This window comes from Punica granatum, chromosome 7 (assembly GCF_007655135.1).
Source record: "Punica granatum isolate Tunisia-2019 chromosome 7, ASM765513v2, whole genome shotgun sequence".
In the NCBI taxonomy this organism is placed as follows: domain Eukaryota; kingdom Viridiplantae; phylum Streptophyta; class Magnoliopsida; order Myrtales; family Lythraceae; genus Punica; species Punica granatum.
In genome coordinates this window covers 26,248,957-26,276,536 of record NC_045133.1, presented here as the reverse complement: position 1 = coordinate 26,276,536, position 27,580 = coordinate 26,248,957, and the positions used below count along the sequence as shown (strand labels likewise).

The window sequence follows — 27,580 nt, the reverse complement described above, 5'->3', positions numbered from 1 at the left end:
CCACTGGATTTTAATGAGAAGGAAGATAGATAGATAGATAGATAGATATATGTGCACGTAAGTTCGGTTCGATTCGATTCGATTCTTGCCAGTTATGGCAGTGAATCCGAAAACTTGTTTCGTTTGAAGTGACCGGTAAAAGCCCAACATGCAATACTATGATCATTAACCGAGCAAATATCATAGATTCAAACACTAAAATGGAACACAATTGTCCCTCTTTAAAAGAAAGACAACGTAAGATTGTAATCCATTGTTTCACGTTACAGGTATATAACTCTACACGTCAAATCCAATGTGTAACACGTACAAGGAATTTTTTTCTCCTTCTTTTTTCTTTTTTTTTTCAAATATTGCAAAAACAAGTATGGTTCAAGCCAATTTTGCTGATGTCGGGGGTGAGCTTGCGAGAGCTCTCATCAACTCCCATGGTAGTTGCTAGTGGCATTGACTGGGACTTGATTGGCATGATTGATGGATTTTTCTAACATGATAAATTGTCATAGTGACGGAACATACAAAATACCTTTTTTCAAGAGGGTACAAAAAAAAGAGATCATAACGCACTCTATCAAGGTGATGTTCCACATCAATTGAAGATGATTAAGCACGATACACTAATGTAAAAGTACTGTGCCGGCTTTTTTATAGTATGATAAACCTTCTTTTTTTACGTTTTTGTCATCATGACATATTGTCATGGTAGAGTCCCTTGATATAATCTCGATTTACAAGTGAAAAAATCATTAATAAAAGAAAAGAAAAGAAAAGAAAACCCAACAATTTTGAAGAACAATGCCAGGAAATTGGGGAGATATTTTTCCTGAAAAATCAAAAGTTCATTAATTACTAATAAATTGAACCAATTGAAAATATTTTATTTTAACGCTATAATATTCGTCACCTGACACGGCAGAGCAGTGGAGGACGAGGAACAAAAGGCGTTAATTAGTCTGCCAGTGTTTTGCCATCTTTCGGTCTCTCTTCCCAGCTTCTCTCTCGTCTGTCTGCGCCTTCTCAGGTGAAAAAAGGTGAGTGAAGAAATCCCTCTCGCCCAAAGAGGAGAGCGGGAGAGGGAGCACAGAGAAGGCGCCGCGCCATCATGTCTCTGGGCTATGCCGAGAAGCTCTCTTACATAGAAGATGTCGGGGAGGTTGGGATGAAGGAGCATTTCGACCCACCTCGCGTCTTGCATCAGAAGGTACAAAAAATTCTGAATCTCTTTGTTTACTATTTCCGGGTGATAAATTCTTGTCGGTCGACAGCGTGGACGATCTTCAGCTGATCTCCCAGCTGACAAACATAGGTTTAGATTCCTTGCAAATGGTGGAAGCTTGTCCGTTTCCTTCGATCGATATATATGCTGTTCTTGAATTTTTCATGCGGGGAATGAGATTTGGATTTCCGGATTTGTGCATTTTCGATGCGTCCGTTAGGTTTAACCCATCACAGCGAGCTTCCCTGGTCGACCCACATTGATCGTACTATCAGTTTGCTTGCAAGTTTTGCCTCGTTTTTTCCGTGTGATTGAGCTTGTTCAAGTGTTGGGATGGAAATGGCGTTATGTTAAGGGCCCTCATAGAAATACCCTTTTACATCGCGAGTTGAATCTTTGGGTCATTTGTGAATCAAGGTAAGGCTGGGTAGAGGTTTCATGATGAAGAATTTTCTGAAAATTGGGAGACTGTAATTTGTTTACCTTCACCATAAAATTGTTTCGGGAGGGTTTGTTGCTCTTTGTGCCCATCTTCTTCATCGTCAGACTCAAATTTAGTCGTCCTGTGGACTTTGCGTCAAGGTCTCTGATCTCTCTGAAATGGAGATTCTTAAGTTATTTAGATAGCCTCGACCGTAAGGTAACGTGGTTGTTTTGCTGTGGCAGATTGAACGGCTTGGAATGATGCTCAGAAAGGTTTGGGCTGTGACCTTTTACTTAACTAGGTGGTATGGAGCTCTTATTTATCTAATTTGTCGATTGGCATGACTAAGGTTTCTTTTTGTAATTGCAGAGTAAGCATCTAGTGGTGTTTACAGGTGCTGGAATATCGACTTCTTGTGGAATCCCTGATTTTCGAGGTCCCAAAGGAATTTGGACTCTCCAGGTGATTTATATTGTCAATAACAACTGCTGTAACATTCAGAGTCTGGGGTTGTTTAGCTTCTTTATTCTTCTGTCAGAGATTGCTGCTTCTTCAATCCTTCGTTGTTTTGTCACTGCTACTTAAGAGTCCCGATATTTGGTTGATGTAGTGAGACGTAAATTAACACATAATTTGATGCCTCTGTTAATTTAATTGGGGAGTAGAAATTGACCCGAGCTGATGGATTGCATTGTTTTCTATGTTTTTCATTTTGCGATGACAGCGTGATGGGAAAGCCTTACCCCAAGCATCACTGCCATTTCACCGTGCAATGCCGGGCATGACCCACATGGCTTTGGTTGAACTAGAAAAGGCTGGCATTTTGAAGTTTGTTATTAGTCAGGTTAGATACCATCCATTTCTTCCTTTCAAGAACTTTTCTGATTATATCTTAATATAACAGTTTTTTGAGGGAAACCTGTTTTCCCTGATTCTGGTCTTCACTCTTGGCTTCATCATTTCCCATTTCAAGATAGTCAGGCATTTTCATCTGACATGCTGGTAATTGCTTTTGGTATTTTTGAGGATCTTCTCTGTCACCGTTTCTTGATCAGATGTATAATTATATTATTTTTCCTAATCCCTGATATATTTATCATTTTCATATCTCTAATTACGTTAGTTATGAATTTCGAATGCTAGAATGTTGACGGGCTCCATCTTCGATCTGGTATCCCAAGGGAAAAGCTGTCTGAGTTGCATGGAAACTCCTTTATGGAAACCTGCCCTTCATGCGGCGCAGAGTAAGTGATATTTCCAGGGTTACAATTTCTTTTCCTTGATATGTTTTCATTTGCAAATTTTCTTTCTTCTCTTTTGATACACCTGTTTAGCCTTGGGTTTCAATCTTGTGAAGGTATCTGAGGGACTTTGAAGTCGAGACTGTTGGACTAAAGGAGACATCAAGGAACTGTTCTGCTGCTAAGTGTGGAGCAAAACTTCGGGATACTGTCCTTGACTGGGAGGTAGCTATTTTTGCCTTCAATTGTATGAAACACCCTCAAAGCATAATTTTAGAAGTTTGCTTACTGTAATAGTGCTCTCTCTCTCTCTCTCTCTCTCTCTCTCTCTCTCTCTCTCTCTCTCTCCCTCTTGCAGGATGCTTTGCCCTCGAGGGAGATGACTTTAGCCGAGGAGCACTGTACAAAGGCTGATATCGTCTTGTGTTTAGGGACAAGGTAGTTATGTGTTTCACTAGTTTGGAATTGAGAGTTCCATTAGGCAATCACCTACAGATCTCTGATTCTTCTTCTCCACTAGCTTTCAGTAGATAATGATCTTCACCGTCATTAATCTACAGCTTGCAGATCACCCCAGCATGCAATTTGCCTCTAAAATGTCTACAGGGAGGCGGGAAGATCATAATAGTAAACCTCCAGGTATTATCTTCTTTGCAACTGCGCATATTTATCATTCTTTATGGTAAATATTGCCACCGTTTTAAGCAGAATAAGTTGAATATCTGGATATTGGATGGTTGAAGCAATCGTAATCTTTTTCACTTCTCTCTTGGCTATCTGACCTCTTTGTTTTGTGAATTTGCAGAAAACTCCAAAGGACAAGAAAGCGAGCTTGGTGATACACGGGTTTGTCGATAAGGTAATTACTGTGCAGATGTTCAGAATATTTTCATCCTTTTCATCCTATGCTATTGTTAAGTGGTTTAATGCAGCGTATATTAATACGATGAGAACAGGTCGTTTCAGGTGTAATGAACTTGCTGAACTTGCAAATACCTCCATTTGTCAGGATCGACTATCTGCATATTGTAATATCCAAAGCTTTGAGCTCAGGTGACTCTTAACATACTATACGGATTTATATTTGCCGAACACTTTCTTAAACGAATTCTGATTTTAGATTCCGTAAGTTTGTTTTGTGTAATAATTAGTTTTTTGAGGCTTTTTTGTGAAGTTCTGGCACGCTTATTTTTTCCTATGCAGCAGATGATAGACATACCAACTGGACCCTTCGGGTGGCAAGTTCTCATGGGCCGAAAGCTCGATTGCCCTTCATCAAATCTGTTGAGGTAATGTAAATCTCTCTTTCATTTCCATGAACTCCTTTATGCTTTTCGCCTTTATCATTTTCATGGACTGACTGATTTTCTTGTTTGCAATCACAGGTTTCATTTCCTGATGATGAGAAATATAAGGCAGCTGTTCTTGATGAGCAGCCGTTCCAGCTTAAGAGGTAATCATAATTAATAAGGTGGCTCGAGAATGAAAATGTATTAAATTTTGCTTCTCCCTGAAATCCGAATGTTGAAATTTTTAGTCTGGAGAGTTACTATCGCCGTAGAACTTTGTGGGTAGAGTCATGTCATCATTCTGAGGTTATCAAATAAGATAGATTAGCAATGAAAAAAGTTTCTTCCATTTGTCTTCTCCACATATTTTATATTATTTGCAGGAGAACAGAGAGGACGAGAGCATTTGAGATTGGACTGAAGATCAATTTTATGGAGGGTTGTGGCTGTTCAAGTACCAATATTAACATTCCTTTCGATTCTAAGGTGAGAAAAGAGAATGACTCAATAATCACCTTTTTTCTGTTACCACTCAATCAACCGTTTGCGGTAGGACTAAAAGTCGAATGTGTTTGGTTCCGAAGACCAACTCCATCCGTTTTAACCCAATTAGTATGTCTCTGAAAATTGAGCAACTTTTATCTTTGGCAGGTCTCGACTGATTCTTCAAATCATGATTCGGGCTCCATAATCCAAAGGCTAAAAGATAAGGCAATTGAGGATTCGTGTTGTGGCCAAAATGCTGTTATCGAGAAAAAGGACGCCTCAGTTCCGAGGAGCGAGGTCACTGTTTATGCCATCGTAACGAATATAGTCAATTATGTTAAGGCTTCAAAAACACTCGAGCTAGAACCATTTATCAACGGGACAGTGAAGAGGCGGAAGAGAAGCTCTAACATCACTCGTTCGTCTCAGAAGCGTTCCCACATATCCTCATAATAGCATGGTAAAGGCTAGTTAAGTGACTTTACACATTGTAAATATGCCACTAGGATTAGTCAACCAGGTGAATCTCGGCCACTGGATGTTGTTTCTCTCACGGATGTGATGGTTGAGGTACCGGGTCTGGATTAGAATTTATGTAGTAGTAAGTTTGGCAGGTGGATTTTGTTAGACACATAGAGCACTCAAGTCTCGCTTGCTTGAGTAAAGTACTTGCGATCGGGCGGTACAAACGCAATGAAATGGGAAAGCTCTTTCTTGTTTGTGAAGCTTTTGTTGTAAGGCAATGGCCATGATACCAAATGATTCGAGCAGGTCATATGTAACATGGATCTCTTGTGCCTCGTTGAGGCCTTTTGAGAAACCTTGTGGTCTTTCTATCGACATCTTCCGAGCCTATACTCAAGATCAAATCCTCGGGAAAAATCAGTATCGAGTTTCATTCACATTATCCTATGTTGCATGTAAAGGAAGGTTGTGGAATCTACATTTTCCGTCTGATAAGCCTTTACAATGTCATCGGAAATGCTTCTCGAAATGCAATTCGATAGTCAGTACCTTGTTTTCTACGTTTTCCATGAAAATGAAAACGTATAAAATGGAGATAGCCCCTTGCAAACAAGTAAATCCACCAGTCCTTTATCTATGACTATGAGCTCAATGAGAAGCTCAAATTGGACCCAAATTAGCCCAATAAGAAATTTACTGGGCCTGTTTTCATTTCAGCGCTGGGCCCACCGTTAGTCCTTTCCGGCCCACAATTTCAAACCTCCTCTCCGCGCCCGCGTCGAGTCGCATCTCCACCGTCCATTTTCGAAAACCCCCAAATCCATTCTCTCTCTCTCTCTGTCTCTCTGTCTCTCATCTCTGCTTCAGAGAGTTCAGTTCGGTCGATGGACGAAGAGTGAAGGCGGAGAAGATGACGACGATGGAGAAGCTGTTCATGCAGATCTTTGAGCGGAAGAGGTGGATCATCGACCAGGTCAAGCACCAGTCTCACCTCTTCGACCAGCACCTCGCCTCCACCCTCCTCATCGACGGGATCCCTCCTCCTCCTTGGCTACTCCCTCAGCCCTACTCCTCGGACCCCGCCGGTAACCTCTCAGTCCCTCCAATTAACTCCTTCAAGGTCCATTTCTGGCCCGCCTTCATTTAAATTGCAATGAAGATTGTAGTTTGCTGATGAAAATTTATTTATAATTGTGTCGTTGTTGCTTAAGTTTTGGAAATTGGAGGTATTGTAGGTTCAATTGCAGTTTAAGCTAAGTGCTTTTGGATCAAAACTGTTGCTTCTTTGTTGAATTCGTCTTGTCTTAGATGGAAATTTCAGTGCTTCCTCATGTACAGCAGTGGAGCTTGAACTTCTGAGCTTGGCCCGAGCGCAAGACTATCTATTCATGTTCCAGCAATGCAGCTCACCAAAAATTTATGGAAATGGAGTTTTGAATATGAATTGGAGCAATAGGGCAACTTTTGAGTACTTTGTTGACTGTTATTTTGTATAGCTAATGCACTAAATATGGGAAGGCATTTCATTTTTTCCCTTTATGCTGAGTAGAGCATCTTGCGTATTGAGGTTCTGGTTTAACCGTTTCGGTTTTTCAATGCAGAGTCGAAGAAAGAAGAGCTCATTTCAGGACTCTTGTTCCCATTTCCTCAAATATCAGCCCCTTATTCCAGCAGTCGCAACTCTCTGAATTATCAGCAAATTTTTGCAGCTGATAGTGAATTACGTCAGGGTTTATACGGAGATGCTTGTGCTATACATGGAAAACCTGAAGCCAGAGGCAAGACATCGGTCCTGCCAGAGGTCGTAGGTGATTATGATTGTGCCGTAAGTGGTGCTCCAAATCCAATATCCTCTTCCCTTGGAAAGTCTCCTCATGAATGCTTCTTGAATGATGCTTCCGAGCTGCTACCCACTCCCATTGCTAAGTCCCCTCAAGATCAAAGAGAGGCAGAAGTCCCTGACACTTATCATAGTTTGGAACAATCACTTGCGAGGATCCAAAGGTCCAAGCCGAGACAGAAGGATCTTGAGCTTCGCAACAGCGTCAGGGCATGTAAAAGCTCTTTATGTGATGAATTTCACGCCGATGTCAACCCAAGCACAATTACTGGCTCTGGAAATGCCTGTCCACTCACTGACCATGTGGATGATGTGGAGGTGGTTAAATCCTTTGGTACAGATTGCAATGTTTGTGCTATGGAAGAACCTCAAATGGTTGATTGCAGGAGTGACGACAAGGCTTGTGGGATTTCCAGTGATAGAGGTATAGTAACCGTTGTTTCTGACCTACAACCTCTAAGTGTTGATGAGTCGGTGAAGCATGGAAGCTCTCGTTCCATTGCTGAGAGATTCAGTGCTCAAGGCTCTGAATCTTCATTCAAGTCTAACAGTGGAGCACTGAAAGTTGTCCAATCTATCTGTGTTACAAATGCAGGGGATTCTCGGATAAAGGAAAAGAACAGAAGTATTGACTGTAGAAGAATAACCAGATCCCAAAGTTCAACTCAACCTCATTGCCAGAGTGAATTTTTAAAGCAGGCTGACTCCTCTGCCATTGGTCGTGAAGCTAGGAGTTTGCTTGAAGAAGCCATCCATGTCAACTCTACTGAAAAGCTGAGTGAGAGCAGCGGAATGCAGGAAGCTGAAATTGAGTTTTGCCAAAGCACTGAACAGTTTGATAATGGTGGACTTTCAAGAATGCAGGAGTCTCGGGATACTGGTAGTGTGAAGGTTAACTACTCAGAGGGCGGCAAGTCAGTACAGATGCAACAAATCGATGCCAATAGCGGGCAAGCTGACAAACCTCTAAACCTGAGTAATTTGCATCCCACAGTAAGTCGGTCCACTTCCACTGGTTCCTACAAGCCCACCTCTGTGAATGTATCGACTGATGCTGAACAAAGGGATGCTTGTAGCAATCACGTGCATATTTTGTCTGGCAACAGAGATGATGCTGGTCTGAAGAGCTCTGGTCCAGATGTTGCAGAAATGAGGGTTGTTTCTAATAAACCATCACAAGACATTCGTGCACACACCCAGTCTAACTACAATGATGATAATGTGAAAAATGAGTCAGAAGTTCTTGTCTCTGGCTCGAATGCTGATCACGCCACGCAGGTAGAGCCCAAGCAACTTGACTTTGATGATATAGGAGGGCGAAAGAGCGGCTTGAAGGGAATTGATGGCACTGCCTTAGAAGAAAGAATCCGGGAAGAAGAGCCAGCTCAAGGTCAAAGTAATTCATTAGGCCCAGAGAACGGGGACAGAGAGTGCTGTTCCTTTTCTACTGAAGTCCTTGTCGAAGACACAGTTGACGGCAGCAGAATCACAAGACCAGATACTGCAGTGCTTTTATGTGATGCATCTGAAGCAGGCAGATCTCTTACTTTTGATTTTTCCCTAGAAGGAGAGATAACTGAGGGTCGAAATTCTGCACTTGGGGACCTTCCATATGAATATGACGGTGAAAATGCACTCCAGCACCCACTTGATGTTGTGGAAGCTTCTAGTTTATCTAGTCCGAAATTCATGGTGAAACTGGATCTTTCAGCAGAGAGGAGTACAAAGCAGTTTGATTCAGCAGAGCCATCTAAACTGGGATCTCATGACAGTAAAGTGGAATACAGTGCTCGCGTCAGTCCTAAAATATCAGCTGAGGTGAAAGTTGGAAGACTAGCAGGTTCCACCATTTCCAGTCATCCGGAATTAATTTTGGGTGATCATACAGCAGAAGTTCATGGAAGTGTGCCTGGAAGTACTGGTGATTCCTCACTGCGTGATATGACTACAGACAATCCTGTGTGTCAACTTGCCCAGCCTGTAGAAAATCATATCAGTGGTCTGCTGAATGCAGGTTGTTCTAAATCAGATGACCACCACATTTCAGGAAACTCTGTACTGTCAAGGGAGAAGTCAAGTCCACATTCAGGGAGCTTATGGCCTCAATCTAGGCAGGGAAGTGTTGGAACTGGTCAAGCTGAGCCTCCAACTGCTTCACCAACCTCTTCTTTGCAGAGTTCTCGCAGGCATACTCAAGATAGAAACTTGAGTAGAGTCGAATGCCACCAAGGGGATGTTCCAAGTCTGGAAGAGATTATTACAGCTCATGATGGTGATGCCGTATGTCCTAATGTCAGCTGCAACCCAGGTGATTTAATTGAAGAGAATTTGGAGGATTATGCAATAGAAGGATTTCGCTTTTCGCCAATGCAGCAAGAAGGAAAGGTACTTTCATCTAGTGCCAAAATCAGAAACTGTTTTATTCATTTTTCTCTTCTTTCCATGCATTCAGTTTATTGACTGATGATTGGGTCTTGTAGGGTGACCCAGGACCATCTCTTGACACAGGTCTTTTGAAAAAGAACGCTGCTTCTCGACATAGTTTATCAGAAAAAACAGAAGTAACTGGTGCATCTGACTATGTGTTTGATATAAGGACGTGCATCGAAGATGAAGTTAAAGTTCAACAGCACGCCCAAGATAAATTTGAATGCGGAGATGCAGAACAGTCAGCTTCTTCTGAAGGACCTGTCGAGGGAAAATTGTCCCATCTTGAAGAGTCACTTGAGCATTCATCTCATTTGGTTGGTTCTCCTCTTCCCCCTGTGGAATTGACCAATGCTGATCAAATGATGCCTGTTCTTGAAGGCTTTGTTATGGAGACGGAGGATGGACAATTGTGCTTACCCAAAGGTGGATCTAGTTTTGAGGAGTTTGATCTTCGAGATAATATGGTAGAGCGCGCTGGTCTTATGGAGCAGCTTTGTAAATCTACATGCTTGCATACTCCATCCTCTAATTTATCACCTGCAGATAAATTGCACAAAGGATCAATTTCATATCAGTCTGTCCCTAATGGCCTTCTTGAGTACATTGACCTCAAGAGCACTCGGCCTTTGGAAGATGATGTTATTGGTCTCTTTAATGGTGGTTTCTTCAAGAAAGAAGTTGGGCATGCGTTGGATGAAAAATCATTCTCGGACTGTCTTCCACTTTCTGAAGCCGAAAATGCTAGGAAGCCCTATTTGTCTCCAGTTGGAAAGTTTTGGGAGAAAATCGCCTCAAACTCTGGCAGTTCAAAGAATAAAGCAAGCTTAATTCCCGAGCTTCCATGCATAAGCGAAGAAAATGAGATTGCAGATGAAGCAACTGGTACATCAGCGAATGACATTCCTTTAGCAGGGATAACAAGCTCCGCTAAGAGAAAACCTCTTGCTGATATCACAGAAGATCCAAACTGTCCTGCTTCAGTGTCTGAGCTCGAGAATCACAGATGTAGTCTAGAATCTGTTAACACAGAAGTGAGCTTCAGTGGGACCAACAAAAGGTTCAAACAGAAGCTCGGGACCCATAGAATGAGCAAGAAGAGGTACACCAATAAGATGAGGGATAGCAAGGCCGTACCACGTAGTGCGAGGATTGCAAAGGTTCCAACAGAACTTCGTAGCAGTGTCAGCAAGCCAAATATGAGCCTTCAGAAAGATGGCCTTGGTATCCTTGGAAAGGAAGCTAAGCGAGGCAATATAGTCTGTAATGTAAATTCGTTTGTTCCCTTGGTTCAACAAAAGCAAGCAGCTGCGCCTTTGGCAGGTAATTCTAGTCCCGTTACTCTGACATTGATGCACATAATTAAATGCTAAGTTTGTCTGCTCTCAAGGTGTTGTCCTTTTATTTCCATGGTTAATGTAAAATTAATTAAGCCCTTTGCCATAAGTTGTCCTGGTATCTGCTGCTTTTGGTAGCTACAGTTTCCATGCAGTTTGGTTCTGAGAAATCACCAGTTCGTTCAGTCCAAATTCATGAGCTGTAATTAACCAGAATGGTGTGTTCCTGCTGAATATTCTCTACTCTTGCGATGCTTTGGCTTAGCTTATAATGGAAAGATGACTTTACTCCTTTTTCAGGGAAGAGGGATGTTAAAGTGAAGGCTCTTGAAGCTGCAGAAGCTGCACGGCGTCAAGCAGAAAAGAGAGAGGTCGAACGTAAAATGAAGAAGGACGCTTTGAAACTTGAGAGGGCAAGAGTGGAGCAAGAAAATAGGAGGCAATTGGAACTGCAAATGAAAAGGAAGGAAGAGGAGAGGAAGAAAAAGGAGGCTGAAATTGCCGCTAGGAAAAGATTAAGGGAAGGAGAGAAAAAGGACAAAGAGAGGAAAAGAAAACGTGTTGAGGATGCTCGAAGGCAACAAGAGGAACAGAAGGACAAATTAGGTCCCAAGAAAGAAGGGAAAGAAATGAAGGCTAAGGCCATGGTAAGATCCATTCCTTGCAGGGCTATTTTGTGATTACTTTTCTCTGCAAAGAGAGTCAATTTTGTGGCACTTCTACAGATTGTTGATGAGAAAAAAGATGTCAACCCGAAGATAACAGAAAATGAAGCCGCCATAACTCGGATTTCACAGGATGTTCTAGCAGATAGATCTCACGTACCTGAGACCCCGTGTAACCGTTCAGATAATTCAAAGGTAGAATCACTGCCTTTTTCATGTATGCAAAATAACCATGAGAAATAAAATTTAGATCACCAAGACTTTCTGCACGAGGATCTACTCAAAACCTTGGAGATGCTTTTCAGGACATTTTCTGTAGACTGTAGTTCTTCCCACTGAGATATCTTATGATGTCATAATATTAGGCAACTATAATGTAACAGTGGACTATTGTAACTTCATTTTGATAGCCTTTGGTTTCACCATTGTTGGACCTTCTGTTTCAAGTCGATCTCATTGCTCTCTCTTAATTGTTTCAGGTAACAAGCTTTTTCAACCAGGGAATAGATGGAACCACTGTAGGAGATGGCATTCAAGAACAATCATATGAGATATCCCCCTACCAGTGTTCAGACAATGAAGACGAAGATGAGGACGATGATCTGCCCAAAAAGTTCATTCCTTCATGGGCAAGGTTCGTTTATTTGTCTTTTGGCTTTTGGCTGGACCATTTCTTGAAGAATAAAGTAATGATAGAGGACATTGTTAAACCGGTTTTTCATCTCTGCTTTTGATATTTAGAATGAACATGCTATTCATTGATCGCAAAATGTAGTTCTTTGGACATGAAGCTTATTGCTATCATCAACAGTATATCTTTTCCTTCTCTTCCAGCATGCATTAATAAACAGTGGCTGAGCTTGTTCTCGCAATTTTTTTTTGCAGTAAAAATCTCATAGCACAGGCAATCTCCTCTCAACACAGAGTGGATCCCGATCTGATTCTTCCCCCAGATAGCTTTTGCAGTATAGACGAAGGTGAGTTTTGTAAATGTCTCAAGGCTGTGATATATACAATCATTGCTTTAGTTTTAGTAATTCTGCATCTCCCGTTTGCAGTTGTATTGCCTCGGAAGTTACGACTGAAATAGGAGGCAGCTTCGCTTGCATTGAAGTGTCTTATATTGCTCTCTCAATCACCAGAAGGTAAAGATCGTTGATCTTCAGAACCAAAAGAAACAATATCACAATACGTTTCTGTTTACTTGCTGATGCCTATGACTTGCCATTCTTATCGCAGATAATAACATGTTTGGGAAATCTGAAGAGATCCACTGTTTGTTCCATGTAAATGTTGTAGCGGAACATGCCGATCATCCGAATGTGTATATATTTCTCTTCTAGACAGTATCAATTCTGGGGATGTCTCTGAAGATTCGGTGGATTTTCCTCCACTTGCAGGGTCACAATCTCAGACCCTGCCCGTGCCAGATTTAGATCATCTCTCCTCGAGAAGCAAGTCGGCTGTGTTCCCTGTTCACTGCAGCATGAGGTTAGGCTTCAGAAGCTGATGAGTTCTATTACTAGATGGAATCATATCGCAGTAGCCGACACATTCTGTAACATAGCTTTTAACCAGGCTATATAATTCATGTAATTTCAAGGAAATACTGCACCGATCAATATTCATGGTCGTAAATTACATTTTTGAAGCTTGGGCACAGCCCTAGTCAGTCTCTCACTCTTAGCCATAGCGATCAGGGTCATGGCGTAGGGAAATAGGACATAATAGTTTGGGTCATGTCACCTCTCATGACATCGAGACTTGGGCTTCTCATTTCAAAGCTTCCAAGCTACACCAGGTGATCCGATCCTGAACTGCATATGTTAGGCGGCGATCACCCAGGTGCACCGGTATAGGTGGCCCCGGCCTCGACACCAGACCTGTGTAACCTCAGAAGGAGCTGTAATCCTTCACTGATGTTGATGTTTATTCATATCTCGATTGATGGCTCCAATCGACATGGTCCACGAAGACAGACTGGGTCTAAATCGGATTCTCTTTTGCGGGGCCGCCTGCTGTAAGATTTGAGTAATAGGCTGAGCTGCTCCCTAACGGCTATATTGACTATGGAGATTGGAATAATCCTATTCTCGTCCCAAGCTCTTCATGGATTAGTTATGACTGGGCTTTGCTTTCTGCTTTCTCCTTTCTCCAAACTTTTTCTAAAGTCATCCTGGTGTAAAAATCTCTCCCCTGCCGTTGGAGCTCTGGTTCCCAAATCCATCTTAGCTGGAAAAACTCCACTCTAACTTATGCAAATATTCGGTGAGTATTACTTAACCATTTGGCTGTGTAATACCCAATAAGAATATTTAAAAGTGAAAAATTGACTCACGGCGGATTCACATACTCTCACTGATTGATTATTACTATTTCACTTTAGATGAGCAATATTCAAGTAATATGTTCTCCTCTAACCCTGTCCGTAACTCTCTCGGTCGGGGCATTCTTTTGCAGACTCCCAAAATATAATCTTCTCGTTATGATTTTGCCCGTATGGAGAGACACTTATTGTACGCGAGCCGTAGGAGAATGCTACATCGTATTCTTATAAAGTTATCGGAAATGGTATATTTCCCGACTCCTCGGAGTTTGGGATCTTCTCCAGAACTGTGGCATGTGGAAAAAAAAGCGTGGCACTGAATTCTGTATAATCATCATAATTTTTCTAATCCTCAGTTCTTTATTGGGTCGGCCATCCCATTCCAATGAACGAATAAATAAAGTAAAAAGCCCAGATAGATTATATAGAAATATGCAAATTAACTATTTGGGTCAAAGGGTCAAACTTGAGCGTGGCCAGAAGCCCAGACACCATCTACGACGTCGTTTGCGCCCCCGCCACGTTCTTTAATTACCGTTGAGAAACATTTTCTTATTTTCTTTATTTAATTAATTAAATTTAATCCCACCGACCGGAGGCGCCCTTTCAACCGTTTAAACCCCATTCCCAAAGATTCCCACCACAGCCAGCCATCATCACTCTCTCTCTCTGCAAGTGAAAGAAAAGCTTCAATCTTGAATTGATGATAAGCCGCCATTGCCCATTGCCCAATTCCTCCATAGCTCTTACTCCTCCATGTCCATGACAATGCCGCCATTGAAGCTCTTCCTTCCCTTCCTCTTCTTTGCTCTCTTGGCCTCCTCTGCCTCCTGCGACGACGAAGACAGCAGCTCCTTCAGCTTCCCCTCATTCACCTCCCTCTCCCTCCAGAACCTTACCCTCCTCGGCGACGCCTACCTCCGGGACGGCCTCGTCGGCCTCACACGGGACGTCTCCGTCCCTTCCTCCAGCTCCGGTTCTGTCGTCTACCCTTCCCCGCTCCTGTTCTTCGACCCCGACTCCAACACCACTGCCTCCTTCTCCACGCGCTTCACCTTCTCGGTCACGTCCCCGAACCCGAACTCGTTCGGGGATGGCCTCACGTTCTTCCTGTCACCGGATAACGAGACCCTCGGCAGCCCTGGCGGGTTCTTGGGTCTCGTGAACTCGTCCCAGCTGACCAAGAACCGGTTTATAGCGATCGAGTTCGATACCAGGCAGGACCCGCATTTCGGGGACCCAGGCGGGGACCACGTGGGGCTGGACATCAACAGTCTTGAATCGATCCAGACCGCCGACCCTGCCCTTCAGGGGATCGATCTCAAGAACGGGGACTCGGTCACTGCCTGGATCGACTACAAGAATGACCTGAGGAAGCTCTTGGTGTTCTTGAGCTACACGAATAAGAAGCCCGATGAGCCCCTCTTGAGCGTGAATATCGATCTTTCGCCGTACCTGAAGGAGTTCGTCTACCTGGGATTCTCTGCCTCAACTGAGGGAAGCACCGAGCTACACTGGATCGAGAGTTGGAGCTTCGAGACGTTCGGGTTCTTGCCAATGAGGCCCAAGTCTCACCCTCACAATGTCTCTGATAGCTCTGTGATCGTACGGCCCCCGATCTCGGTCCCAGAATCAGGGAGCGAGCACCGCAAGAGGCTCGGGCTCGGGCTTGGGATAGCTGGCCCAGCCTTCTTCTGTGCAGGACTCCTCGCATTCGGTTACATCACAATACGGAAGTGGAGGAAGATCCAGACAGTGAAGAGCTTCAAAGCCGAGATCATGACCGGCCCGCGAGAGTTCTCATATAGGGAATTAAAGTTTGCTTCCAAAGGGTTCCACTCGAGCAGAATCCTCGGGCATGGAGCGTTCGGGACTGTCTACAAGGCCTACTTCGCTCATTCGGGCTCTGAAGCAGCTGTCAAAAGATCGAAACACTCCCATGAGGGAAAGACGGAGTTTATGGCCGAGCTTTCGATTATAGCTTGCTTGAGGCACAAGAATCTCGTTCAGCTCCAGGGCTGGTGCGTCGAGAAGGGGGAACTCCTCCTCGTGTACGATTTCATGCCGAACGGGAGCCTTGATAAGGTGCTGTACAACGAATCACAGGATGCGCTTAACTGGAACTACAGGCAGAACATCGCTATCGGGCTTGCTTCAGTTCTTACCTACCTTCATCAGGAGTGCGAGCAGCAAGTGATTCATCGGGATATAAAAACGAGCAATGTGCTGCTTGATGGAAACTTTAACCCGAGACTTGGGGACTTTGGGCTCGCAAGGCTAATGGACCATGACAAAAGCCCGGTCTCGACCCTCACAGCGGGAACAATGGGTTACTTAGCCCCAGAGTATCTCCAGTATGGGAAAGCCACCGAGAAGACTGACGTGTTTAGCTACGGAATAGTAATCCTAGAGGTGGCCTGCGGGAGGAGGCCGATCGAGCGGGACCAGGGGAACCAGAAGATGGTGAACTTGGTGGACTGGGTCTGGGGTCTCCACTCAGAGGGGAACATCATCGAGGCGGCTGATAGGAGACTGAACGGGGAATTCAATGTGGAGGAGATGAGGAAGCTTTTGCTTGTCGGGCTGAGCTGTGCTAATCCTGACAGCGCAATGAGGCCCTCAATGAGAAGAGTCCTTCAGATGCTCGTCAACGAGGCGGCCCCGCCAACCGTCCCGAGGTCAAAGCCGAGCTTATCTTTCTCCAACAGCTTGCCTTTAGCTCTCGAGGATATAGTCTCGGAGAGCGACAATGAAAAAGAGGAAGACGAAGAAGAAGGAAATTTGAAGGCCCCGTGCAGTGTCCTGTGCCAGATCAGAGTCGACTGAGGCTCGAAATTCGTTCATTATTTCATTGATTGATTTGCTTGGTTCTCGTTTTCCTTTTTGTGTTAGTGTTGTTTGTCCGATCGGTTGATTCATTGATTGATTCCTAGTTCGGCAGTTCGCTGGTTTTGATTCTGGCAGCCTCAGTTCAAACTGTTCAGTTGAACTACTGTTTCCGTTATACCGAATTCTTTTTGTTGTTGTTGTTTGTTTAGTTGGCTTGCCGGCAAAGGCATCCCGGATCAAAGAGTCGGGTACACTGTTCTTGTATACAAAAATAAAACAATCTTCTTCTTCCGCCGTTCAAGATTGTACCTTTCCCAGTGTTTCGGTTTTACATGTATATCTGGAATTGGATTAGTTAGACAGATCTGATCATAGAATGTGTTTAAGTTCGTATTCGTAACAAAGAAAGGAAAACTGAGGAGCAGCAGGCTCAGTATACCCGACAAATACGAGAAGACAATGCAGGAGAAATGAGAAGCACAAAAACAGGAAATCAGTCACTAGACTAGTTACCTCTAACTTTACTGCATCGCCAGAACGTTCGATAGATAGCAAAACCGTCCGAACAATGTCTATCTGATTGCGAAAACCGATGATTAAGCGAGTCATAAGTGAAGAACAACATTCCTTGCTTCGCAGTGAGCTGAAACATCAACTTATGGCGCCTCCAACATCAGAGAAATGGATCTGTCCTGCCTCTTGCCCAGCACATCTCTGCATCTTTTATAATGTTTTATAATAAAACCGAAACACCGGCCTTTTCTCTGCTGCTGCCGATCACATGATGGCGTCATATAACGAAAATCATAACTTGATCATCTGTGAGCATCCTAAGAAAACTGTGTCATGCAGAAACCGGGAACTCAAAAAGAAGTTGCTATTTACCTGAAAAAACTCTCAAGGGTTGTTACTTTTTGTCATTGCAAGAGTTGAAGAGGGCGACAACAGTCTCTTTCATTCGTATTTCTCGGAAGAAATTCATATAAGCTGAAGAGATCATGTCCGTTCATTCTGCCGATTCTCTCCAAGCAGCTGTGTGAAGATGATGACAGAAGAAGAGAAAGCACACTCCCAACAAAGGCAAAGACTCTTTAGCCGATGGCGGGTTGTGCTCTCTCTCTTCTGTCAACATATAGATTGCTATTTTCTGAACTTCCCAGCAGCTGTTGGTTCCACCGGATGCTTCGATCTTATTAGAATCATGTCTGAATTCAAAAGAAAATGAAACCGGTCATCGCTGCTATGACAAACCCGACAGAACATTACCGATAAAACAAAAGCAAACAACCCGTCTCAGGACAAGAAGCCTTGCTAGTGTTTTGGACAATATGATTGGATCAATATGTGAAGAACGTACAACATATCATAGAAGATTATCTTCGGCTGATCATATCTCTATCATGATATTGGTCCACCAAACAAGATTGACGGAGAAAAAAACTTCGGGAGCTGCCGAACTCTCATCAGGGGAAGAAAGTGTTGCAGAGAAAGGGATTGATGAGAAGATTATATAGGAAAAGGAAGGAAGATGAAGAAAATGAGGAAGAGGGAGGATGGATAAACGTGTGAGCTAAAAACTCTGTATGTCAAGGAGAGTGCCGAGTGGAATGGAATAGTTCCATAGATATGTTTACATATATATACATTGTACTCAAGGAAGCCTACTCTTCTCTTATCTAATCGCATTTTCCTCGTTGGGTTTCACTTTTCAAATCCATTGACTAAAATTTTCACGCATTATACGACAAATATAATCCATCACAGTACAGAACATGACGCACAATTTCGAAATGAAGGCGCTTGTCATTGAATTATGCGTGATTTTCCCAGGCCTATCACTTGCACATGGTTGAGCTCGATTCTTTAACATCATCTTCTAGGTCGTGATTTAGCCATCCTAACTAAAGATAACACATGAATATGCCTATTTTCAACTCGGCTCCACGTCTAAGGTTTTTCTCATTGGACCTTTATATAAATGTCATTTTATGTACTAACAATATTATCGAGACAATACTACTAAGAATACGGAATATCAAATCTAATACTATATGTTTTGCCATATAATAGACTAATTTCATCTGGTACTTTGTACATGATCTTTTCTCACCGGACCGTCCTGGCCATTGATGTCTTACTAGCTTTGCACTTCTCGCCTGAAATAAATCGACGAAACTGTTCTAATACCACAGTTTTTACGCAAAATGAGGTGAAGTGATGCGATCTTCCCGACTCAGGTTCGGGAGCGGTAATCGGGGGCAGGATGTCCCAATCAAGACCCAAAAATTACCCAAAGGTAGAGGCCCCTAGTTTTGTAGTCCAAGTGATCGTCCCTTTCATCTTAAATTACAGAGGCTCTACTAAAGAAGACTAAACCCTTTCACTGTCCCAATTAATGTGCTTTCCATATCAAAGCCTGCATCGATTTTCCACTTTGCATTAGGAAGATAAATTTCCCTTTTCAGAAAAAAATAAAATAAAATATTATGCAATATTAGGAAAAAAAATCCAACATTAAATGAGAGTAACCAAAATTGGGAGGATATATAGTGACCGGCTACCGGATGGTACGGTGCTGGGGTTAGTCACGCGCGGGGTTCTGCCCTGCGGATTCGTCCTCCTCATGGTCGTCGGAGGATATCCTGGCCGTCGATCTTGACACGTGGCGATCCCTCAGAGAGATATCTAATTTGGGGAGGGTCCCCCCTTGGCTTAAACGGTTGCACAGGGGCACCCATTCGGGAAATGGCCAATAGTATTTGTTGCAATCTAATTGATACTTTTATACGCTTTTATCGAGGTATTTGAAAAGTGATCGGGACGAGGTGATGCTTGGTGGTCGGTCGGGATTGGTTATGTGACAAATAACTGCGTGAACTTTGGAAAATGTCGCGATCGAGGTAGAAGTGCAGGCTGTCAGGCAACTTAGAGAACCCTCGACCTACGAGGGCACTGGAATGAGCCCTCTCTACTACTTTTCGGAATCATTGTGATCGGCATATCCTACATTTGTGGCCCCTGTAATTTCTCATGTAATCGACATATCCGGCGCTGCTCGTATCGAACATTCCTACGAGGCAATATTCATGGGCCAGACCCTGGCCCAAATAAGGCCCATCTTCTTGGGCCTGAAGGAAAGCTGCGGCCCTATCTTGTTGGGCTTGGACAGAGTAAGCTGTTAATGCTCATAAATCGGCCCAATTAAAATTGACTCGACTCGTTTTTAATAATTAACTATCAGATATTCCCGACACATCACGTGACTGTATATGCAACAGATGAGTGAAGTGCCATACCATAACAAAATGAGTGAAGTGCCTCCGACCATTGCTTCACTCGAGCGACCTCAATAATTTCCCCCCCATAATGCCCTAAATTTCCTTTTCAACACTCGTTTAGAAGACAAATTTGCCCCCACAAGGACGTGACCTTAATGGGGTCTATGATCGGGCTTCAACTGCCTAATCCTACTCTCTCCACTCCCTCCTCTACGTGCAATGTAATCTCTGTCTTCTTCTTCTTCCCCTCATTCGCCAGTTCGAAGCAAAGCACCTCTGCAATCCTATCCATGACGATGGAAACTGCTTTGGAGGCATCCTTGGCTCTGTTCTTGGGGTTAACAGTTATGGCTGTTGTCTCGGTTCATGTCCCTGGTTTCCAGTTCTAGGTGGGTGGTCATAAGGGCTGGACCGTGCCTATTGGAAATGAGTCGGATACGTAGAATGAGTGGGCTACCCAGAACCGGTTCCACATCGGGGACTCTCTTCTTAAGTTCAATTTCGTGTTTTTTGGTTGTCTGATCATGTTACTTGGATGTGGTTATCATGGCGTGCGTTTCCTTATGTTTTGCAGTGTTCAAGTACCGCAATGATTCGGTGCTGGGGGTGAACCGCAATAGCTATGAGAGCTGCATCGTGTCGGACCCGATATTCGAGTTCGAGGATGTGGATACTGTCTTCTGGTTCAATCGGCATGGTTTCTTCTACTTCATCAGCGGGAACCCAGACCACTGCCAAGCTGGCCAGAGGCTGGTGGTCCTTGTGATGGGGCAGTCCGGGTTGGACGTGAGCCATGGCCCGACTGCAGCACCTTCTCCTGTGGAGGGAGGAGATACGGGCGGCAGCAGCGGGTACTCCATCTGGGCCTCGCCTCCCAATGCAACCACCAAACTATCTGCTGCTTCCTACTTCTTGAGTGCTCTTGGAAGGGTTTCATTATTATTTATCTGTTCATGTAATTTTTGCTTTCAGCAGAATTTATTTTCTCGGTTAATTTCTGTTGGGTAATTTATGAAATACTGCTAAGATGGTTATTGTTCATTGACGCTTCAGCAATGCAAATATGCACAAGAGAAATGAACTAAATCACCTTATCTTTTTGTAACTTCATCATAAAGCATGGAGTGGATTACAAGTTACCACTTCCAACCTGTTTTTCAACTACAGGAGTGTAAAACGAATCGATAATCTCATTCACCGAGAAACTTCCATGGGAAGGCTCATCTTCTCGGCTCGGCCTCTCTTCTGCTACTTCCAATTCTGCTGATTTTACCTTCCAATTGATCCCGACTGCCTCAGCCTGATCTGCAAATGAGATCTTTGATAGAGGCGAGCTGCAGATTTCTTTGTAAGCCTCATAATTAGCCGCACGAGTCTTCCCACCTTCCAGCAGCTTCCACAGAGGGTTCAGTACCGAGACCGTGTTGTTATTCCTCTCCAAGGTTTCCTTCAGGACTAGAAAATCCGAGACCAGTCCTGCCTTTGAGAACTGAACGAACACAGCAGTCCTATCTAACTGGTAGACTGAAGTCACCGAGCTGTAGCCGAAGACTTTCACAATACACTCTCTTATCTCTCCCGCCCTAAGTTTGGAGGGAAAGCCCCAAAGGAGAACTATATTTTCGAATACAATTTTTCGGGATCGCTTCTTTGAGTCATTCGCCCCGAGAGACTTGCCAGTAATGTTACCGGTGGTCAAATTGATAATGTCTCCACTAGTCCAACTAAGATATAAATGGTTGAGGTGTCCTTGGAGCAATTTGTTATGGGCCAAATCTTCTAATGGAGAGCGTAGTTTAAAATCAATGCCAAGATGAGTACATGCCTGAGCAAAGATGCAACCTGTCATGAAAGCATCGAACCCAGCTTCGTGCTTGACTCCCATGTCCCAGCTGGATGCCCTGTGGAGACAGAAGACAACACGCCTGATCAGAAGAGCACAGAGGCCTGCTTTCATTGAGGATGGCAAGCATCACAGTTGGAGAGGGAACAATTTGAAAATATAAAGGCTCATGTCGTAATTTTGTCAAAAAATGGAAATCAAACAAACATCCACTTTCTGAAGCCAAATGCAACCTAAGTACTCATCGCATCATAGAGATAAGAAGAGGTTTGAGAGCTAGACCTTATATCATCCACTTGAACCTCCACTTTCACACGTGACGCGAGGCTCAAGTCTGGGGTTTTGTAGCCAAGTGCTATTTGAGGGCAAAACAAGGCAAAGGCTGAGGACAGCGATGTGCTTGATTTCTTCATTTGACGCTGAAGCATTTCATTGGAATTCAAGAGAACTTTGGTGTCGATGATATGGGGGAAGTGCTTCTTGGCTGAGGCGGCAAATTCTTCTGCAGCCTTGGGAAGAGGGCCCAAGAATTTGCTTTGTATGTGTGCCATATCTGCGAAGAGGAAAAACGACCTTAGTATCGCTTTGACTTTCTTTGACAGGGCTTAAGCTCAACGAAAGCAACATACCTAGGAAGCAATTATGACCAACTATCAGCTTCTTTTCTGAGGATAATAAGTCGATAACATGACGAAACCCAACTGCTGCTTTGATCTTTGACTCTGCTCCTCTGTGGTTCTCTTCCTTCACCTCTTTCTTCATATATATGCAGATAAAAACCATGTATTCCCATTAGGAGCATTTTAACAGCTAAGCCATATACGAACATGATCCCGTTAATGTAGTTCGGAAATCAAATGGTTATGTCTTAACAATTACCAGAAGGAGGTCCTTGTCAGCATTGGAGTCTATATAAATAACAAGCTGTTGAACATGAGAACCTCCAGAATTCACACTCACATAGGCGAGATCGTCAAAATGCTTACTCGTAACCTGCATGATTCACTTCCACCAACCAGTCATTACAATTCCTAAAGCAAAACAGTTCAGAAGAGAATACCCTCTTTCTAGATATGGATGCTTAAGAGGAAGTGGACAGGGAAAATAATGAAATTACCAGCTGAATCAACCGGAGCTGATGAGCAGTAAATCCAATAAGGCTGAGAGCAGGACGCATATTATAGAATATGGTCTGAAATTGCTGGTTCGAACCACTTGAGCTTTCTTGAGACTCAGATATGGAACTTCCACCCAATACTAATGAATCACGCCAATCCTTGAACTTAATTTTCATTCTCTCAGTGAAGAAAACGTCCGCCATATTAACCAAAGGTCTGTCTCCAAAGTCCACTAAGTCTCGAGGCAAATTTGATGACTCATTGAACCGCCGGAATAATTCATTCTCTTGATCTCTGGATAAATAACATATTCCTGAGATTATTAAATATCGTAAATTCCCGGATCAATACAAGCACAGGGATGTGCAAGTATAGGTGGCATACGCTGCTCATTTCTTTATTTTCGCAAAATGCCGTCAAATCTTTTGGACAACACATGTATTCAAGGAAACGAAGAAAGAAAAGATAAATAGTAAATACCTTCACGTATACACAGGTTAAAATCGAACTGATATCTCGCCAAGAAGTCAATCGAAGAAGTCTGACAGAGGAATTCACTAGATGACCCACGAACGGAGAGCTCTTGCCTCGGAAAGACATAGAAGTTATGCCTGTGAAGAGACATTTCAGATCAATTCACCAAGGAAAATGTACACGAATCAAACAGACACCCATCCGAAAGAATCGATCAGCAGCATATCGAGAAAAATACAGCTTTATCGAGCATGTAACTCTCCCATTATGCTTCCCACACAAACCCGAAATCTTCCATTTCAACTTCACCAGACCATCCCGAGAAGCCAATTGGGAAATGGTGATCTAAATGATGGTTCATAGAAGTAGAATCCTCGGGTATGTCCGATTTCCAGCTCGATACATTAACAAGCACACTTCAAGAAGAAAAATTTTCACCATTTGCGACCAAAAATGTAGCTTGGTTTATTGAATTGAGCTCTGATTTCAATGGAACTCAGTATTGAGGGAATGTGGAAAGAGGGACTCACGGGTGAGCAGTGAAGGAAAGCTTCTCGGAGTCCCAGCGAAATGGACAGACGCCGAACTGGACGACGGCGAACTTCTCCGCCGAGTCCTTGACCTTGAGGTACCTGACGTCGTGCCTGTCGAACTCGAAGGACTCCCGCCAAGGCGCGCTCGTGACGCCCGTCATCTCGAGGTCCACCGCGACGAAATCCGCCGACCGGACATGGTCCCTCAGCGACTCGAGCACGGGCTCGAAGTTGGACCTGGTCACGGTTTTCAGAGGGAAGGTCGATGGCGTCGGCGCCGCCGTCGAGAGGGCACGCGCTACGGCACGTGACAGCACCCGGACGGAGCTCGGGCTGTTCATGGCGCGAGAGCATGGCGACTGGCGGTTAGGGTTTTAGAATAAGGAGATGATTTCATTTCGGCCCAAAATCTACTTCCTGGGCTTCGAGGCCCAGCCCATTTACTGTGGGTCTTTCTCTTCAATTGAGCCGAGTATTCGTTTTCCGAACTTCTTTTGTGACAAAATAGACGTTTTGGTCCCTGAAAGATGCTGCTCACGGCATGTTCATCCCCGAAAGATTTTCTCTGCACTAATTGGTCCGACCGTTTGAAACGTTTGGACCGATTGGTCCTTCCGTTCGTTCAAACGTTGGTCCCTGGGCAGCATCCCTCTTAGACGCCGTGAGCTTGGTCGGCCCCATCTTCTCCTCTTCTCTTCTCGATTTCCCGCTCGAAATTAGGTCAATTCTTCTCTTCTTTTCTCGGTTTCCTTGGCTTCTTGCGATTCAGTGGTGAAATTAGGGCAGCTAGCCGTGAGATTTCTTCCGATTTCGGCCGATTGTTCGACGGATTTCTGCCGATTGTTCTTGAGATTTCGTCAAATCGCCCCCGATTTCTGCCGATTGTTCGTGAGATTTCTTCCGAATCAGCCGATTGTTGTCGAGATTTCTTCCGAAGTTGCCGGCCGTGAGAAGCCCGATTGTTGCAGATGGGGAGCAGGTAAGTTCAAATCCCTCTAAGAAGCCCGACTGTTGCAATGTAATTTGCATCCGATTGTTTAGTTTGGGTGGTTTTCTAAAGGGGTGTTTTTGGGCTGATCTGGGACAAATTCGATGAAGCATTGAACATCGAAATGGGTGTAGGATGTAGGATGTTTTGACCTCTTCATCAAACATTGAAATGGAATGCCATTTCGTGTTATTTCGCTTTATTTCAAACATTGAAATTGAAATGGATTCCATCAACTGGTATGTGCACCTTTGCTCGTTCTTCGCGTTATTTCGCGATGTGCTTTCCGGCTATCTGAGAGCAACCATTGAATGCAAGATGCTTACCTGAAAAAAAATCTGATGCTGATGGAAGACAAAATCTTGAATGTAGGATGAACAGGAAACCTGTTATTTTCAAAAATGATGAACAGGAATCTGATGCTTACTTGAATTGTTCTAATTGAAGTTTCAAAAATGCCAGCCATCTGACCTCTTATTTTCCAAGCAAAGTCGGGCAATAATGAAAAAGCATAATAAATTGTATCTACAATGGTTCAAATAGATTTATCCCGTAAGCTTCACAATAACTCTTACACTGTACTTAATAAAGATCATTTTGCGGAAGATAATTTTAAAATTAAAAATAAAATAAAAATAAAAACTTCAGATTCTTGAAAGAAAAAGATCATGCATCTCGTTATAAAAGGAAGAAACAGAGTGTCAGAGAAATAACAGCTTCAACAAAGCAAAGCAGAGTAAAAACAAACAAAAATAAAAATAAAAAATTAACATTGCAAAGGAAGAGTGGTTCTTTTAATGGTTGGTCAGTCCTGGTGGTTTTCAATTTGAGAGAGAAATCATCAATCGGAGGAAATTGATGCGACAAAATAATCATGCGACAAAATTATAATAATAATGTAGCATTTTCATTTTGTCTTGGAAGATGGAGGAAATTGTGCACTAATTATGAAAGTGACAATTTTGTCCTTATTTTTTGATAGCAAACTCAGACAAACTTTTCGCATGGGCAGTTACGATGTTATGCTAAATTCATCAAAATATTGAAACTAATTAAGATATCTACGATCCCACGAGAAAGGTAATTGGAACCGAAAGTGCATTTTTTAATTTATTGAGTTTATGCTTTCTATTTGGTATTATGTTTATATTTACTATATTGTTTGGTTTTATGAAGGAATGATTATGAGGTTGGTGAGGAAAATAATCTTGAAGGATATGATGTAAATAGGCAGGAGGATCAATTTGAATATGAAGGTGCTGAACATGTTGATTCAGGAGTTTATTGGGATGAAGAATGCATTTTGTTTAATGACGATGCTGAAGGTCATTTGGGTGAAGAAGAAGAGCATCTTGGTGATCGATCAGATTCTGAAAATGAGGAGGAAATAGTTGTTAGATTATCACCAACAACAGTGAATATGGTTATATCCAGTGACGAAGAGGAATGCTATATTTCAGAAGAGTTAGTGGACAAGTGTATCTCCGATGATGACAATGGTGAAGAGGAGTTAAGAAAGTACCCCGAATTTGATGAGAATGCTACGTTTGGGGAGGTTCAATTACAGTTACATATGTTATTCACAAACTTAACTATGTTCAAGAAAGCTGTGACAGATTATAACGTAGCAATAGGAAGGGTGTTCAAGTTTGTGAAGAATGACAACGAAAGGGTTAGGGCAAAGTGTAGATCAGAAGGGTGCAACTGGGAGATCTTCTGTTCTTGGTGTAATGAGGTGAAAACTTTCAAAATAAAGAAGTTCGTGGAGCCACATACTTGTGCTAGAGGTTTCAAAAACAAGCAAGCTAATAAGAAGTGGTTGGCTGCTCAACTTGTTGATGAATTAAGATCTTACCCGACAATGTCAGCACATTATGCTTTTGAGTGGTTTAAAAGGTATAGAGGTATTCATGTAGATGATTATAAGATATACAGAGCAATGAAAGTGGCCAGGAAAATTATGGAGGGATCTGAGACATTGCAATATCAAAAATTGTGGGACTATTGTGAGGAACTTAGGAGGCGGAATCCTAATTCTACATTTGGTTTGACAGTACATAGACCTACTTTAGAACTGCTACCAACATTTGATAGGCTATACATTTGCTTTAATGCAAATGTACAGGGGTTTAAAGAAGGATGTAGGCCCCTCATTGGGTTGGACGGGTGTTTTCTAAAGGGGTATTATGGAGGACAATTATTGTCTGCTGTTACTCAAGATGGCAATCAACATTTCTATATGATTGCAATAGCTGTTGTTGCATAGGAAAGTAGGGATACATGGAGTTGGTTTTTAAGAAATTTGCTTGGGGATATTGGACAGTACAGTGACAATGGTTGGAACTTTATATTTGATCAGCAGAAGGTACCTATCAATTAACTATTATTTTTTAATATTGACTAAAACTAGAATATTATTTGACAATAAAGATTCTTGCAGGATTTGAAATTGGCTTTGGAGGAATTATGTCCTGGTGCTCCACATAGAAATTGTGTATTGCACATATGGAGGAATTTCTACAGCAAATTCAAGAACATGGAACTAACCAAGCAACTATGGAAATGTGCAAGAAGTACCACAATGGTGGAGTTTGAACATAATATGATGATAATGAAGAGAATGAATCAGGATGCATGGGCATGGTTGAAGAGATTTAATCCTAATGCTTGGAGCAAAGCTGGGTTTAGTGATTATTCTAAGAATGATAATTCACTAAATAATACTTGTGAGCAGTTTAACTCGAAGATTGTGAAGTTCAGAGGTAAGCCAATCATTACGATGCTTGAAGAGATTAGATGTT

General features: G+C 42.9%; 5 protein-coding genes and 1 long non-coding RNA gene across 9 annotated transcripts; 4 read left to right on the top strand and 2 right to left on the bottom strand.

The window, feature by feature from the left end:
• The first annotated feature begins 923 nt into the window (after positions 1–923).
• LOC116215519 (NAD-dependent protein deacetylase SRT1) lies at positions 924–5,381 on the top strand. 2 transcript variants are annotated; one of them, XM_031551263.1, is made up of 14 exons: positions 924–1,201; positions 1,883–1,912; positions 2,010–2,102; positions 2,365–2,484; positions 2,784–2,884; positions 2,998–3,106; positions 3,240–3,319; positions 3,442–3,520; positions 3,687–3,740; positions 3,838–3,934; positions 4,085–4,170; positions 4,267–4,334; positions 4,554–4,656; positions 4,822–5,381. In XM_031551263.1, exons 1-14 carry the CDS (start codon positions 1,103–1,105, stop codon positions 5,107–5,109), a joined length of 1,407 nt encoding a protein of 468 aa, XP_031407123.1. In that variant the 5' UTR covers positions 924–1,102; the 3' UTR covers positions 5,110–5,381. The 2 variants fall into 2 exon arrangements, with proteins under 2 accessions (XP_031407123.1, XP_031407124.1); XM_031551264.1 differs by having other exon boundaries at positions 925–1,201; positions 4,088–4,170.
• Positions 5,382–5,929: 548 nt separating this feature from the next.
• On the top strand, positions 5,930–13,533 carry LOC116215406. Of its 3 annotated transcripts, XM_031551108.1 has the most exons (10): positions 5,930–6,206; positions 6,723–7,385; positions 7,557–9,346; positions 9,442–10,711; positions 11,026–11,372; positions 11,451–11,585; positions 11,870–12,024; positions 12,276–12,367; positions 12,449–12,535; positions 12,630–13,533. In XM_031551108.1, exons 1-9 carry the CDS (start codon positions 6,032–6,034, stop codon positions 12,478–12,480), a joined length of 4,659 nt encoding a protein of 1,552 aa, XP_031406968.1. In that variant the 5' UTR covers positions 5,930–6,031; the 3' UTR covers positions 12,481–12,535; positions 12,630–13,533. The 3 variants fall into 3 exon arrangements, with proteins under 3 accessions (XP_031406968.1, XP_031406966.1, XP_031406967.1); XM_031551106.1 differs by having other exon boundaries at positions 6,723–9,346; XM_031551107.1 differs by lacking the exon at positions 11,451–11,585 and having other exon boundaries at positions 6,723–9,346.
• Positions 13,534–14,185: 652 nt separating this feature from the next.
• Positions 14,186–16,840, top strand: LOC116213864 (probable L-type lectin-domain containing receptor kinase S.7). Its single transcript, XM_031548973.1, has one exon. The coding sequence runs from the start codon at positions 14,473–14,475 to the stop codon at positions 16,540–16,542; it is 2,070 nt and encodes a 689-aa protein (XP_031404833.1). The 5' UTR covers positions 14,186–14,472; the 3' UTR covers positions 16,543–16,840.
• Positions 16,841–16,914: 74 nt separating this feature from the next.
• On the bottom strand, positions 16,915–18,165 carry LOC116213866. The gene is made up of 2 exons (XR_004158136.1): positions 17,903–18,165; positions 16,915–17,750 (listed from the first exon to the last, which is right to left on the bottom strand). It is a non-coding gene; the product is annotated as an uncharacterized LOC116213866 (long non-coding RNA).
• A 1,845-nt stretch (positions 18,166–20,010) lies between these two features.
• On the top strand, positions 20,011–20,928 carry LOC116213865 (early nodulin-like protein 2; the record flags this gene model as incomplete). The annotated part of the gene is made up of 2 exons (XM_031548975.1): positions 20,011–20,212; positions 20,398–20,928. Coding segments are annotated over 2 exons (636 nt in total), but the record flags the coding sequence as incomplete, so codon positions are not given.
• On the bottom strand, positions 20,888–24,154 carry LOC116213863 (poly(A)-specific ribonuclease PARN). Its single transcript, XM_031548972.1, has 7 exons — positions 23,789–24,154; positions 23,265–23,395; positions 22,784–23,097; positions 22,546–22,659; positions 22,296–22,422; positions 21,949–22,219; positions 20,888–21,724 (listed from the first exon to the last, which is right to left on the bottom strand). The coding sequence occupies exons 1-7, from the start codon at positions 24,130–24,132 to the stop codon at positions 20,953–20,955; spliced, it is 2,073 nt and encodes a 690-aa protein (XP_031404832.1). The 5' UTR covers positions 24,133–24,154; the 3' UTR covers positions 20,888–20,952.
• Between the last annotated feature and the right edge of the window lie 3,426 nt (positions 24,155–27,580).

Bases quoted from the DNA above. Each gene is read 5' to 3' on its own strand.
- LOC116215519 (XM_031551263.1), top strand. From the start codon at position 1,103: ATGTCTCTGGGCTATGCCGAGAAGCTCTCTTACATAGAAGATGTCGGG. The intron at 1,913-2,009 runs GTTTGGGCTGTG...TTGTAATTGCAG, and splicing joins TTGGAATGATGCTCAGAAAG to AGTAAGCATCTAGTGGTGTT. The intron at 4,335-4,553 runs GTAATCATAATT...TATTATTTGCAG, and splicing joins CAGCCGTTCCAGCTTAAGAG to GAGAACAGAGAGGACGAGAG.
- LOC116215406 (XM_031551106.1), top strand. From the start codon at position 6,032: ATGACGACGATGGAGAAGCTGTTCATGCAGATCTTTGAGCGGAAGAGG. The intron at 11,586-11,869 runs GTAGAATCACTG...TAATTGTTTCAG, and splicing joins ACCGTTCAGATAATTCAAAG to GTAACAAGCTTTTTCAACCA. The intron at 12,025-12,275 runs GTTCGTTTATTT...TTTTTTTTGCAG, and splicing joins TTCATTCCTTCATGGGCAAG to TAAAAATCTCATAGCACAGG.
- LOC116213864 (XM_031548973.1), top strand. From the start codon at position 14,473: ATGTCCATGACAATGCCGCCATTGAAGCTCTTCCTTCCCTTCCTCTTC.
- LOC116213863 (XM_031548972.1), bottom strand. From the start codon at position 24,132: ATGAACAGCCCGAGCTCCGTCCGGGTGCTGTCACGTGCCGTAGCGCGT. The intron at 22,220-22,295 runs GTATGTTGCTTT...TCCTCTTCGCAG, and splicing joins TGGTCATAATTGCTTCCTAG to ATATGGCACACATACAAAGC. The intron at 21,725-21,948 runs GTCTAGCTCTCA...CTGTCTCCACAG, and splicing joins GTTCAAGTGGATGATATAAG to GGCATCCAGCTGGGACATGG.